Source organism: Aquila chrysaetos, chromosome 9 (genome assembly GCF_900496995.4).
Source record: "Aquila chrysaetos chrysaetos chromosome 9, bAquChr1.4, whole genome shotgun sequence".
Classification (NCBI taxonomy): domain Eukaryota; kingdom Metazoa; phylum Chordata; class Aves; order Accipitriformes; family Accipitridae; genus Aquila; species Aquila chrysaetos.
The window spans coordinates 44,981,071-44,995,426 of NC_044012.1; the positions used below are offsets into that span (position 1 = coordinate 44,981,071).

Consider the following 14,356-nt stretch of genomic DNA (forward strand, 5'->3'; position numbering starts at 1 on the left):
TCCCTCCTCCCCCAGCCCTGAGATGCAGCTCAGGGAGGAGGTGTATGTACCCAGCACAGCTCCAGAGATGGCCAAACAGGTCTGAGCTGATGATGATCTCGGAGGCTTCAGGAAACAGGCTCGCTGCTGTCACCTATGCAGCCGCAGCCACACGAGCTGCGGGAGCTCCTGCGGGAATCGCTGGGCTCCTGCACGGCGAAGCGCAGCGGGGTGGGAGTCGCAGGTGCATCCTGACACTGTTTCAGAGACAGTTTAATCAGAGACATTACGCTGAAATAAACAGGCACTGACCCACTTGCATACTTGAGCCCGGTCCACACTCGAGGGAGGAAAAGGGGAGCCCCGAGCACTCGAAGAGGGTGGTGGGCTGATGCCCAGGAGAGAGCAGCTCAATGTCCTCATTAAATCACTTCCCAGCCTTGCCTTTCTAAATTATCCCTCCCCCGCCTCCACCCCAGCTCTGAAAGCAGCACAGACAAGCTGCAGGGCTCGTTTAAGGCTGGCTGTAAGTAATCCTCTCATTATCCCCTGCGATCCTCCCCTCCTCCTCCTGCAGATACAGACAGAGGATGAGGTAAGCACCGCGCTTCTTCATCCCTGAGACACCAGCAGCAGTGTATCTGCTCCTTCCACCGGCTGGAGAACGGCAGGGCATTAAAAGATGGCACAAACCCTGGGTCGTGTTGTCCCCTCGTCCCTCCACCAAGCGCCGGCGGTCAGGCCAGCAGCCAGCATACTGAGCACCGGGGTACCCAAAGCATTACAGGAGTGCTTGTGCTCGTGTTTCAGCAGCCCGTGTCTCAGCAGTCCCTGCAACCAGGCTGCTTTGAGGCCACAGCTCTTCCCTGCCTCGCCACGCGGTGCAGACATTTTCTAATGAGTTGTATAAGCGTATGCATGAACGATGTGGTCCCATCCCAGCAGCAGAGGTTCCTTTCTGACGGCAGATGGGCCAGTCTCCAACCGCACAGCCACAAAAGTAAGGAGACTAAATCTTCACCACGTGCACAGGAGACAAGGCAAGAAGCAATGGACTTAAACTGTCGTGATGGAGATTTAGGTAAGAGACTAGAAACGCTTCCGCATGGCAATGACAGCTTTGCCTGAGAGGTTATGAAACGTCCATCAGATGCTGTCAGGAATGGGCCGCAGTGAGCTGCTCCTCTGGAGCGAGGATAGCTGGTTCCTTGCGATCCCACCTGCCTAGGCTTCCCTCACTGGACTGGAAGCACTTTGGGGCATCACCAAACACCATGGGCCCCAATCCTTGCTGGGACAAGAGCCAAAGCACCTTTTTGCACGGCAGCACACTCAGTATCATAAAGGAGATGAACATGCTCATGAAAAACTTATCTTCTGTGCTGGGGGAGAAGCTAGGAGTCATGTTGCTGCCCCAGCTCTGCCTCCCAATGATGCTTACTAATAGCTACTATAGCTAAAACTTTTGTGATCACCTGTGTAACTTGCACCAGAAGAGTTTCACGTGGAATTAGGCAGCAAGCTTCCCTGGAGCATTAATGCTCATTTTCCAGAAACAATCAGGCAGCTAGAGAAGACCCAGAGCACTGCAGAAAAACAAGCCAGCTGATCCTTCAAAAAGGTGAAGGGGTGTGAGGAAATTCAATGCCTGTAAAGCACACTGATCAAAATGAGAGCTGCTCAAGAATTAAGGAAAAAATATCATTAGTGGCAATTAATATGGATTTGTGTAACCTCTGTGCTTTGATGGGGACAGGAGCTTGGAAAGAGGAAGCAGTGCTGTTGTACTATAGTACCTTCCACAAGGCATCCAACTGCTACCTGGCAGTTTTGTGAAGAAACCAAAAAGGAACAAGTAATTGAAATAACTCTCAGACAAAAAAAAAAAATGGCTCAGTACTGGAAGTGACATCACGAACAGGGACTCAACAAATCTTCTGGTGAGTTATTCCAAGATTAGTTCCCAACCTGAAAGAGAACACAACTGAGTTTGGAGGCAAGAGAAATACCAATACCAGCTGGCAAGATTGCCAGGTAAATTGGGAATAACTAATATTTCAGTATAATGGAAATACAGCACTCAGTATAACTCTCCACATGTTAATTCCCACAACCTTTTGTAGCAGCTGCCAAAGCACAGCAAATCCCTACGGCTTCACGCACAAAACCTCCTGCAGGCAAGCTCCGGCTGCCTGTTTCCCCTTCTCCCTGCAGCCTTCCAGGAGGGCAAACCCTGCCTGCGCACGGAGCAGGCAAATGCTCAGTTTTCCACAGCCACCTCCTGCTCTCATCAAACCCGCAGGACAACTGAATGTTCAACATATATATCCCAGTTACATTACCCTGTAAAACACTGCTGGCTCACCTGGTATTTTTAGGTTCCCAAATGGTACGTTGATAGATTTATTGAGCTTAAAAACACCCAGCTCTGACTCCAGTGACTAATGAATCCATATGTCAAGGCAGGGGCAAGTGGATCTTCTCTAGTTACACCAGCTGGTGAATAAGGACAGACTTGGTGTGTAAGAATTTTTTACCCACCTTATTTTTTAATATGGTTTTAATTTGCCTCTCTTCTTTGGAGACCACAGGAAGGGCTAGGGGCAAAGGACATAAGAGAAACAGTAACTGGTGACTAAATATTTTAAAATATAAGTACTTATACTGATTTACATCAAGCCCCGTAACAGCTTTTGTGTTCAATACACAAATTTTTCATCTTGAGATCGAGGGGGGTGTCAGGATGGTTCTGAAATTTCTAGAAACAACCCAGATTTACAGACCTTACAACAGGCAAGAGACCTTTCCAAATGGCGTGAACAGGCAAGTGTGAGTCCGAGGCACAGACATTATTTATTAGATACATAACTGTAAAATAATTTGCACATTTACAGGACAGACTCCATTAGGTAAATCATAACTGCATAGAGTTATTTTCAAATAAAGAGGCTAAACCTCATCTTCTGCTGAGAACTAACACTAAGCACAGTTTCACTGGTAGGCACTTTTATTAGATAAATGAAACACAAAAGTGAGCAAGGGGATTATAATGCTTCTGATATAGGGAAAAAAGCATAAGCCAAAACACAGGGCACCAGCCAGCTACGCTGGAAGAAGACTGGCAGAAGCTGTCTTGAATTTTGGCCCCCACCTTTGCAAGCTGCCTTCTCAGGGAGGTGTCACCACCACCTTACAGGAGAGCACTGCCTGGACGTCCCCAGACCTCATCGGTTGGTGTGTCAGTGAAAGAGGAAATCAAAACCAGTGCATGCCAACATGCCTGGGGACAGACCAGGCTTGCCTAGCTGGAGCCACAGATAAAGCCAAGATTGCTATATGCACTTTACAAATGATGTCTGCCAACCTTCAGGGAATGAAAGGCAATTATTTGTGTATAGCCACAGCTAGGTTAAGGCAGCACTGCAACACCGCTGGGGTTTGCTGCCCTCTGAGTGTGGGGCAGAGTTGCTTGCACCTCCACGCAAGCCAGACGTCCAGAGCTGCTTGTGTGACCAGCCTCAGCCCCTCTCCCAAACTGCAAGAAACTGCTGCAAGAAACCACTTCTTCACAGAGACCAGGATAGGGAGAGTTAAGCCAGGCTGCTTAAAGCACAGACACGATTCCTGCCCAAAGCTCCTCAAGGAGCAAGGATCCACTGGATTACGCCAGGACCACAGAAAACACGCCAGGAAGGGGAAAAGAGTTATAGCCCATGTCCTGTTCTCATTGCTGAGCTACCACTGAGTGCCTGTCCTATTTCCAGGCAACTTGTAGCATCCATCCTACGTAAGACTGACAAAAACAAGAGCATGCATCCAGGAAATAATGCCAGTCGTGACCCAGGACAGGGGCTCTACTCTGGAGAACATGGGCTCCTTGTAAGGCTAAGGAACTGTGGTAGTAAGCAGCTGAAAATGAATCACCCATGCATCTGACAGCCAATTCAGCAAAGGCAATCCTGGCTGTGTAACAGAAGAACAAGCCTAAGGCAGAAAGCATTTGTTCACAGCACATCTCTGGATAGGACTCTCCTTTCTGCAGAATAAGCACACTCTCAGGCTGCACAGAACCCACTGCAGCAGGCTATGGATCCAAGCATCAGCAGCAGCTACAGCATATGATATTCCACCATACAAATGGCCCTACACACAAAGATGATGATTAAAAAGAAGCCCCTGGACTCTCATCCATGAAGATGCTCTTGCATGTGCTGGAAGAGACTCAGAGCTGGTTGTAGCAGAAAACTTAAAGTGAAAAGACAGAAAAACTTCCAAGTGTCAGCAATGATGAAGTAGCCAGTATTTGCACAGATCCCGCCTTAGCCCTGCCCTGGCACATCCTTGTGTCACGGGCTTGGTGAGCGGTACTGGGGTGTTAGGCAGAGGTGCTGAAGAAGCAGCCCCAAAGAGACTCGTGTTAAGCCACTGCATTCTGGGAATTACCCACCACTTTGGGCTGAGTCCGAAGCTCAGCCTTCAACTGACTTTTCCTCTGCAACTTCATGTTTCCACCATATCTGAGGAGAAGATTTGGGAAGAGTATTTTCACAGCATCACACAGCTCTGCAAGCTCTTTGTTCACAGGGATGTCCTAGAGGGGAAAAGCACTATAGGTAAGGAAGCATGTGGTATGATTTACCCTCCCTCAGAAAACAGATATTACAATATATTCTGTGCTCTCTTAACCCAAACACAAAATTCTGACACAAGGTTGCGAGATTCAGGGCTGCTAGCCAACACCACCACGTTACAGGTAGGTATGAGATTCAACAGCAGCATCCTGCTCCCAAGGCAAGAAGCAGAAGAGCTAAAGTGATGATGAAACAGCACAGAAATAAAAGGAAGATAAGGGTTTTCATGCAAGCTCTGCCAAAGACAGTGAGATAAAGTGGATAAAGGTGGAAAACAAACAAACAAATAAAAAAAGACCTGGAGAGAAAGTCAGGACAATGCCAGGATGGATAGTAAGCTCAAAAGAATGGTCTACAGGAAGAGAGGTTAAAACAGCTGGAGAGGAGGAGGTACAAGGGACAGGCACTGAATGACAGAGGAAAGCTCAATATTTCAGGGATCATCAGGTGGTAGGGCAGACATCTGGATTGTTCACAGCAAAGGGTCATGAAGGACAAGATCCACCTGATTAAACACTGGTGACTGCAGGGCAACTCTTTCCTCTGAGCTCACCATCACACTCTCCCTATGTAGTCCACGGTGATACAGTCAATACAGTCAGCAGAGCTGAGGTCCAAGTCTCCTCATCCTAAAGCAGACCCCTACACTTTGGTGTGGTTCATTTTGCCTTAAATACCAGATTAAACCTCCATTTATGAACAGATCTTGTGTAATCACTTCAGACATAGTCACCTACATTGTATATGAGTTAAGCAAGACAAATCCCTCTTCAATAAACAACCGAGTAACTGATTTCTCTTTTTAGAAATTAAAAGTAATTGCTACCTAATTGATCCTAAGGGCATTAAGTGGCTACTGGCCTCAGACAGAGCCTCTGTTCCAGAAGTAATGCTCTTCGGTAGGATGTATGAGATGCCTTGTGCTGGGACCTACCTGGTGACAGAAGGCTGCCTTCTCAGATCTGGCACTGTTCACAAACAGGGTAGATGTTCAAGTGGAAGTTCTTGTGCCACAGAAGTGCCATTTAGCTTCATTAGAAATGGGACAGAAATCCTTTCTAAATTATTTGCATTGTCAGAGCAGATTGCTCAAGTTTCCCAAAGAATTTCTGAATTCACAGGCAGCCAGATTCCTCCCAGTGCCCAGCACCTTTGCACTGAGGGCTGAGCCCTGCTTCTTCCATACCCTGCTGCTGCCCAAAGCCTGAGCAATGCCCAGTTCATTGCATTCATGCACCTCGGTGCTGCTGCAAACACACAAAGTGGGGCTTGGGCACGTACAGACGTGTCCATGTTTTCAAGTGGGGCGGCCATTCCCTTCATATACAGTCCTCACTGGGCAGCAACAATGCCAGAGCCAGAATCACCCCAACAGCCCTTTGTTATTCCTACATCACGCATTCAACCTCTGCCTTCCCTTCCCTCTTCTTTCTGGTGTGACACTTACTGGCAAGTCCAGGATCTCTATGCAAGTGCCAGAATTTGCTTGTAGAGCTTTGAGGACCCCACAGCAGCCTTCGCTTTGCATGGGATTTCTGGTCATCTGCAGTCAGAAGAGAAACAGCAGGAGGCTGTGTGACATGGTTTTTTTGTATGACCCTTGACAGTACCAGTGGTCCCCAGTGGGTAAGATACCAGCAGGATTTACTTCAAGTGCCAGTAACAGTGGGCCAAGGGTTCTCAAGCAGCCATCCCAGTGCCACCTGCCATGCCAAGATGGACACTACTGTTGCAGAAATAGGATGCTATCCATGCTGCAAGACAGGCTGCAGTTCACACAGTGGCAGGCTCACAGAAATCTGTTCACTGAGGAAAGTGCAAGTACAAGTCCTCTGTCTTAATGGGAGCATACTGCAACCAGGGAAGCATGGGAGAAGACAGGCTGGGGCAAGCAGCTCCCTGATTTTGCTGTGGATTTGTTCTAAGGGGTTCCAATCGAGGACATAAATGCATCAGTGATATTTAAATATGCATAAGAGGCTCCAATACCTTCCTAGGAAAAGTTACTCACATTAAGTCTCTTCAGACTCTTGTTTCCTTTCAGGCCACCTGAAAAGTGCAGAGCTCCTTCCACCGAAATACGGTTGTTGCTAAAAACAGATAAAAGGCATGCTTCACATGCTGAGCTGCAGGTTTTCCATATCTACATTGCTCAGGCAAAGGATATGCAACCTCCTGCTTCACCCAGCACTGAAAACATGTTATATCCAGAGGGAATTTAGGGCAGCTCCTTCCAACTAAACAATTGTATTTGGGAGGTTGGAAGCAGTGAGGAGTTGCCAAGTCCCAGAGGCTGATAGAGGTGAGGCTGGCATGGCTCCATGCCCCCAGTAGTGAGGCTGACTGTGTATTTCTAATAGGCACAGACACAAATGTATGCAAGATACGCACATGGCCAGCCACATAGATCAACACAGACGGAAACACTCAACATTCCCCCTCTTTTCCCATGCTTGTTCCTCCCCAGACCACCTGATTTCCTTCCCTCACCCTTGATTCCTCCCCTAAACATCCCCTAAGAGGCCTTGTGCAATCCCCAGATGCTCTTCCCCTGCATCCTGTAACATTTTCCACAGCCCCTCGGAAGTGACCCCAATTTTAAGGAGAGGAATTGGGCTTTGGGATGAGACCAGAAGCACTAATATATTGTAACGCTCCCTCTGCCTTATGCACCTACCACACTCTGCAGGTAGGAGATCCAAATGGCTGCTGCGGGCTTTGCCCACCACTGGAAAATGGGATGAAATGTGCAGCAGGACCAGAGTTTGTCTCACCTAACGTTTAGCTCTTCCAGCACGTTGTTGGCTTTAAGAGCCTCCCCCAAGGCAGTTGCTCCACTGTTGCCAAAGCCATTGTAGGAAACATCCAGCACTTTGAGGTATATGTTTGCCTGTGGTGTGACATAAATGCACAGCTGAAAATCTCCCTGTCACTTGATTCAACCTTGGAGAAATATCCTGCCTGTGCACTACCATCCCTTGTACCGTCCAAAAAGCAGTTGGGGACTTGCTCCACTAGTCCTTGGATGGCCCATGTGATTTGCATTATACAAGAGGTGAAATTAAATTACTTTAGTGGCCCCTTTCAGCCTAAGAGGCTGGAAGAACTGTTTCTTATTTTAATGAGAGACTGTTTTCTTTTAGTAGACTAAAAACTGTATATAGACTACAAAACAATTTCTGTATTGATTTATGAATCTGAAGTGAAATGAAACAATTCAAAACATTCATTCTAGTAATTTTGACTCTAAAAAGGGAAAGAACTAGAAATAGAGAAATGAAAACATATGCAATAGATCAATAGACAATGGATGATTTTACTCTCTTAGTTCCAAGATTTATATGATCCCAGATCATACATGGCTGTTGGACAGGCAAGGGCACAAGGCAAACAGCACGTTATGGCATTCACGCTCATTTAAACAGATAAAGCTTCATGTGAGTTCTCAGAATTTAAAAACAGGAGTAAAAACATTTCCTACCCCCAAGCCTTTGGCCAAGGCAGCTGCCCCTTGGCTATGGAAATGGTTCCAGCTGATTTTAAGTTCCTTTAATCCAATGTTTTCTGCTATTGCCGTTCCAAAAATTTCACCTGAGAAAAAATACATGAAGCCAAACAGTTTTAAGAGTTAAAAGGATTAAGTTTAAGAGTTAAAAGGAAGCTCAGGTTAGTTTAGGTATTTCTCTGCAACTGTCTCTATTACCTCTAGGCAGGCAATTAAAACTACAACATATTATTTTCTTTTATACCTCATTTACCATAAACACAAAGCAGAAGCTGCTGGACAATAAAGCATATGTGTTCTCTGACCACAGGTTGCAAACGCAGCAAAGAGGGAGAGAAAATCCAATCACCATATCACAAAGCCAGGGTCTGCTGCTCATGCATGGAGACCTGACTGCACAGGCTCATTCTCCAGCCAGATGTGAGCCTGAAAGCTGACACCAAGCAACCAGGTAGCTTCCCAGAGTCTCTCACCCTTCCCCAGCACTGGCCTCCAGCCAACTGAAGCCTGCTGGTCTGTTCTGCTGGCAGAGAAGCCAGCTCTGCTCTCTCTTTGACCCGTCCCAGAGCTCCTGTGCCATTATAAAATCTGAACAGGTTTCCTCAGCAAGTGTTCTGCACGTTTCCAATGGGGCAGGAAAGAAATGAGGTTGTCAACCAGCACAGAAGAAAAGGAAGCCATTACTATGCTTGAAGACCAGAAGACTGGGGAGAGCTGTTTGACTGTAAAGGCAGCAGAAGGTGAGCAGGATAGGGGTGGAGAGAAAAGCAGCCATTGCAGCCTTCAAAAGTAAAAATGAGGAAAAAACCAGAACAGAACTGGGAGGGAACCAACTGAATGGCTGGTGTGTTCCTGGTGGCCAGAATTGATGAGGATTATAGTTGTTTCCTCTCTTGGGAGCCAGAAAACATGGAGGATCTTCAAGGAGGAGGCTATAGCAGGTGAGATGTGTGATGACTAAGGGTTGTAAAGCAGTGGATGAACAGAAGATGGTAAATTTTTCATGAAAGACACAACCCGGGGAGAATGTGGATCTGACAGATGGCATGGGATGTGGCATGGGAGAGAAAAAATTCAGTATCGCTCTTTTTGAGTGTGTACCCATCATGGACAGTGTTGGAAGTGGAAGGATCTGGAGCACAGTTGTAGGGTGAGACCAGGAGTAGGGAGAAGATTTGTGAATCTCCATCCTGGAGATAGTAGCAGAACACATGGCTGGGGTTGCCCAAGGACAGCCACAGATGGAGAAGATGAAGCATGTGCCAGTAAGGTGCAAAAAGGAGATGAGCATAAAGGTTGAAAAGTCAGGGATTAGCAATGACATCATGAGGAGTGTTCTGCAGAAGTAAACAGTCAGGAAGAAAGGATGGGCGATTTCAGCCCAGCACAAGTGAGCCTGGTGAAACCAGTACAGACTAAGGCCCAGGGAGCAATAACTGGGTTTCATCACATCACACATCACCACAGGAGCGCTGTGAATGCAAGGATGTAACGATTAAATAACAGTATGCTTAAAAATCAGGAGCCAAAGAAAAAGAGCAATATGCATTAACAAGGTCAAGACCAACAAGAAAAGAAATAGCCAAAGTCACAAGCAAAGGAAGTCCCCAAACCACAAGCTGCCAAAGGTGGCAGAGTATCAGAGAAGCACAACCACCTGCTTGTTCCACTTGCACACCCTCCCCTTGGCACCTGCAATCACCTCTCAGTGACAGGGAGCTAGAGAGAAGCACTGTTGGCAAACTCCGTTCTGCTGGTTTTTTTCTGCTCTTATTAAGCATTTTACACACCTGTGAAAGCTGAAATAATGATGAAGAAAATAAGCAAATGATAGTTCAGTGAAAGGAAGACCATCAGAACTTGGGAACTAGGAAGAACAGGGAAAGAAACAGAAGAGGTAAAGCTTGCAATGCTTTATGAAGAGGCAGAGAATGAAGATGAACGAATGATGACAGCTTGACACTGGTTTTGCCTACAAAGAGCCAAAAATACTTTTAAAGTGACTGAAGATATTAACCAACCCTGCTCCCCAAAGGTCTAAGGCAGGCAAGCAACTCATTAAGCTGCATTGCTAACTGCCACAGCACCCTTCCCTGTGCAAGCTGCACAGACAGCACTTTACCTGCTTTGTCACCAAACATGTTGTAACTCAAATCCAGAATTTCCACTTTGCTGTTTGCTGTGAGGGCATCCGCTAAATACTTCGCTGCATGATCATCAAATTCATTTCCTGAGAGCTGGAGGGACACAATTGTAGTATTTTCCAGAAGCATAGCAGAAAAGGCCTTAGCTCCTTCAATGCCTAATTTGTTGTCAGATAAATCAACAGCTGGGGAAAGAAAAAACATTATCAGACCACCAAATCGTATCATATCAGATGCCAGGGAGGTGCCTGACCTCTATGCTGCAATGGCAGAAGCAGCGCCAGACTTGAAAAATAAGAAGGCTAAATCTGCTCTAACACAGCATTTTAGTGGGAACAACAGAACTTCATTTTTTAATTCACAGCCTGTCCCTAAGATAGGTTCATTCAAGTTTTGCCACATGAATATGGGACATGAGACAAAAGCACTCCTTGTACATCCATGCTTCCTGCTCCAGGCACAACCTACACTCTGCAAAGTTGTAGTGGGTTTCTTGGTTCCTCATCATGGCTGGAAAAAAAGAGTGTAGGTTGAGAGAGAGAGCAAAGCTAAATGTAACAACACAAATGGATGTGAAGACAGACACTGAGACCCAAATATGAAAGCACGAACTTGTCTGCCCACCTACATACAGAATGAATTTTCCTAGCACAGAAGTAACAGAACCCTAAACCTCTAATACTGAATCCAACCACTAGAAAACAAAAATAAGGAAATCCCTCGTTAATGGGGGTTTCACAGCACAGAACCTGCCCCTTCATCCATGATGACCTCCTGACAAAGCAGATTAGACTTGCCTTAGTTATACACGAGTTGCGTTCTCAGCTGTCTAAACTGACCTTGTTCTTTGTGAATAAAATATATCCTTCAGTGCAGCAACCAGCATGACTTACAGCGAAGTTCTGCCTGTATCATAGCAGGGGCCTGGAGATTCAGACACTGAAACAGGAGGTTAATGCAAGTGCTGGAAAATGTGACACAGAGACACAACAGGGGCTCCACACAGACCCATTCTGGGTCTCTGCTCTGCGCTCTTCACACAGAAGCACAGCACAGGGACTCCTAGACTGTCTCTGCACGTTAACAACCTCAGGTTTGGCAGGGCTTGTTAGTGCTTCTGGCTACGTGCTGACACAACCAGCTGTATCCCACCGAACTGCCTTCACTGCACCTCAGCTCTGCGGAGCCAGCACAAGACCCTGCCACGTGTAACCCACAACCCAGGTAACCTATCCACGTATAACTGGGAGTTGCTACTTAAATTATGAAAGGCAGGAATATCGACCCTGGAAAAGCAGGGACTAAAACCGTGATCTCTAGACACAACACTGCCTGACTGAGACTTAAATTCAGGAAGCGCTGCTCTGCTTCTGCTCCCTCTATCTGTAGTGTCTTTAGTCTAATACTACAGAGGTATTAGACACATGAAATGTCCCATGAAGAGCAGATGTGTGCTGCTGCTAGAACAGAGGCTTGCAGATTCACTCTAGATGGGCTTCTCTTCCACCTGTCCCTACTTAGAAGCCCTGTTTTCTTAGATGCAGATCACACAAATTCAACTTCCAAACCCTTAACCATTATTAACAACATCCTCTGAATAGCCTAAGTTTCAGGTGGATGTTTCTGATCCACAATCAAAGCAGAAACTTGCTCCTTCTCCTGGCTTTCACAGGAATAACAAGACTGGGCTGACTCCAGTTAGTGGCATCCTAACCTCACAAAAGTAAAAGTGCTGTGAAAACAGGTGAAGAAAGGTGATGAAGCAGCACAGTTTTAAACACTCACTGTTCAAACAGCACCTCTTCACACACACAGAGTCACTATGACAGCAGGACTGGTTAAATCCACAAAGAGGCTAGTACAACTTCCTCCTCTAGAGCAACACATCTACCACAGAATGGCAGACGGGAGCATACAAACCTGAAATGTAGCAGTTTTCTTTCAGCATCTCTGCAATTGCAGCCGCCCCTTCTCCCTGCAGCCAGTTGTCACTTAGGTCTAACATGAGGATAGAGGTATCAACCATCAAGGAAAGAGCTAAAGCCTTGGCACCCTGCAACAAAAAAAAACCAAAATGGGTCATTTACAGTTTCACTGGGTTCACAAAGCTCTTGTGGATGTTTCTGTTTCAGATTCCCTTAGTGTGGCAGGGTGCAGGGGCATTTCACAAAGCCACCAGCAGAATCATGCAAAAAGATTCCCCTTTCAAAATCATTTAAAGCTATACCGGAAAAGCAAATGCTGAATACGGTTTAAGATATTTCGTTTACATTATTAAAGAATTAATTTCTCCTTCCCTAAAAACAATGAAAAATACTTCTGCTGTCAATATTCATGATGCAGAGGAAAAGGTTCTGGCCCATTGTGCCTGCTGACGTACCTCTCCAGACATCACTTCTACCTGGCAGTCTGTGAGTACAGCCATAGTAAGCGCCCCTGTAGTTTACTTACAGCTGCTCTGAATCCTGACCTCGACATTTAAGAAGCCTGTATTGCACCAGTATCCTGATCTCTGTCAGGAGGAATTCTTAATTTAAAAAATATTTACAGTTAAACAAAAGTATGGCAGTGACCTTGTAATTACTCAACAGGTACTGCAAAATCATATTATTTTCCCCAGCCTTGGATATCAGACACAGGAAAATGAACTGGAAGGGACCTCATAGAACTATTCCAGATAAAATAAATTTAACAGAACAAAAAGGTTTATCACCAAAAATTAGTATGAAAGGCTGCACCCTTTTCATGGTCTAAACTACACATTTCCAAAATGCCATGCCCCCTGAAAGCAGCTTTCATGGGTGGGACTACCTGACACGAACCAATGCGTGAACGTACAAAAGTTTTATAATTTCTTCCTAAAAACATTATTTTAAAAAATGTGGAGTACCCCAGGGCAGACAACAATCTCTCAGGAAAAATTCTCCACCCAAGGCGGAAGAGGGGTTATGACACACCTGCACATCCTATCCTCCCACCTCCCCTCCTGCATCCGGGAAAGGAGATGACTCCCATTCCCAAGCCCTGCAAAACAACCTGCTGACAAATCCCCACCGCCCGCCAAACACCAAACCTCGTGTGGCATAACACTGGCCCCTAACTGGTATCTGAACCGCCTGCAAGGCGGGCAGAAAAGGGTGCTTGACATGTTCTTGACGTGAAGCTTGCACTGCTTTGATACCCGAAGGAGTTACAACAATGTTTTTGTTAGTGGGAAAGACAAAACCGACAGTCCCTGGGTTGGGGTGTTTGCACCGGTTTCTGGTTCTGGCGAGGGACCACAGCTAAGCGTGACGGCGGGGTGACAGAGAGGACAGCCCCGGCCGGCTGACAGGATCTGCAGTCCCTCTGACATCCCAGAGCCCCGCGGCGGGTGTCCCTCACGCGGGGCGACGGTGCTGCCATCCCTCACCCGCGGGCCCAGGCCACGGTGCCGCAGGCTGAGCACGGGGCCCACTGTGCGCCGCAGGAGGCTGGAGGCCGGGGTTACGCCGCAGGCCCGGCATGCAGCCCGGTACCGGCTCTCTCCGGCCGAGCCGCCGGCGTCCTCCTCGCCTGCGGGGAAAAGAGCGTCGGGGACAGTTTCACGGCGCGCTCCCACGAAGCCCCAGCGCCCGCCGCGTTGTCGCTGTTCCTACACCGCCACGGCGGGGACGCGGCCTAGGCCCGGGCCCGGGCCCAGGCCCAGGCCGCTGCCTCCCCCGACCGGCGGGACAAACCCGGCATCCCACTGGACCCACCCCGGGGACACAGCCCTCGGAGCCCGGGCCGCAGCCAACCCCGGCCGGCGGGACCCCCTCCCGCCGCACCGGAGCTCCCCCCGTCCGCGCCGCTCCCGCCGCCCCCCGACACCGCCGCCATCTCCGGCCCTGGGCCCGCCACGCTGTTGCCATGGCGACGCGACGGGGCGGGGCGGGGGGCTGCGAGGGGCGTGGCGGTGCTGTGGAGGGGCGTGGCGGTGCTGTGAGGGGCGTGGCGGCGCTGCGGAGGGGCGGGGCGCTGCGCGGGGCGGGGCAGTGCTGCGAGGGGCGTGGCGGCGCTGCGGAGGGGCGGGTCGGGGCGGTGCTGCGGAGGGGCGTGGCGGCGCCGCGGAGGGG

At 48.1% G+C, this 14,356-nt stretch overlaps 1 protein-coding gene across 1 annotated transcript; it reads right to left on the reverse strand.

Moving 5' to 3' along the window:
- Positions 1–2,813: 2,813 nt before the first annotated feature.
- LRRC74B (leucine rich repeat containing 74B) lies at positions 2,814–14,120 on the reverse strand. The gene is made up of 9 exons (XM_030025763.2): positions 14,069–14,120; positions 13,672–13,814; positions 12,180–12,312; positions 10,238–10,444; positions 8,092–8,201; positions 7,385–7,500; positions 6,622–6,700; positions 6,058–6,153; positions 2,814–4,570 (listed from the first exon to the last, which is right to left on the reverse strand). Exons 1-9 carry the CDS (start codon positions 14,118–14,120, stop codon positions 4,397–4,399), a joined length of 1,110 nt encoding a protein of 369 aa, XP_029881623.2. The 3' UTR covers positions 2,814–4,396.
- Positions 14,121–14,356: the final 236 nt, after the last annotated feature.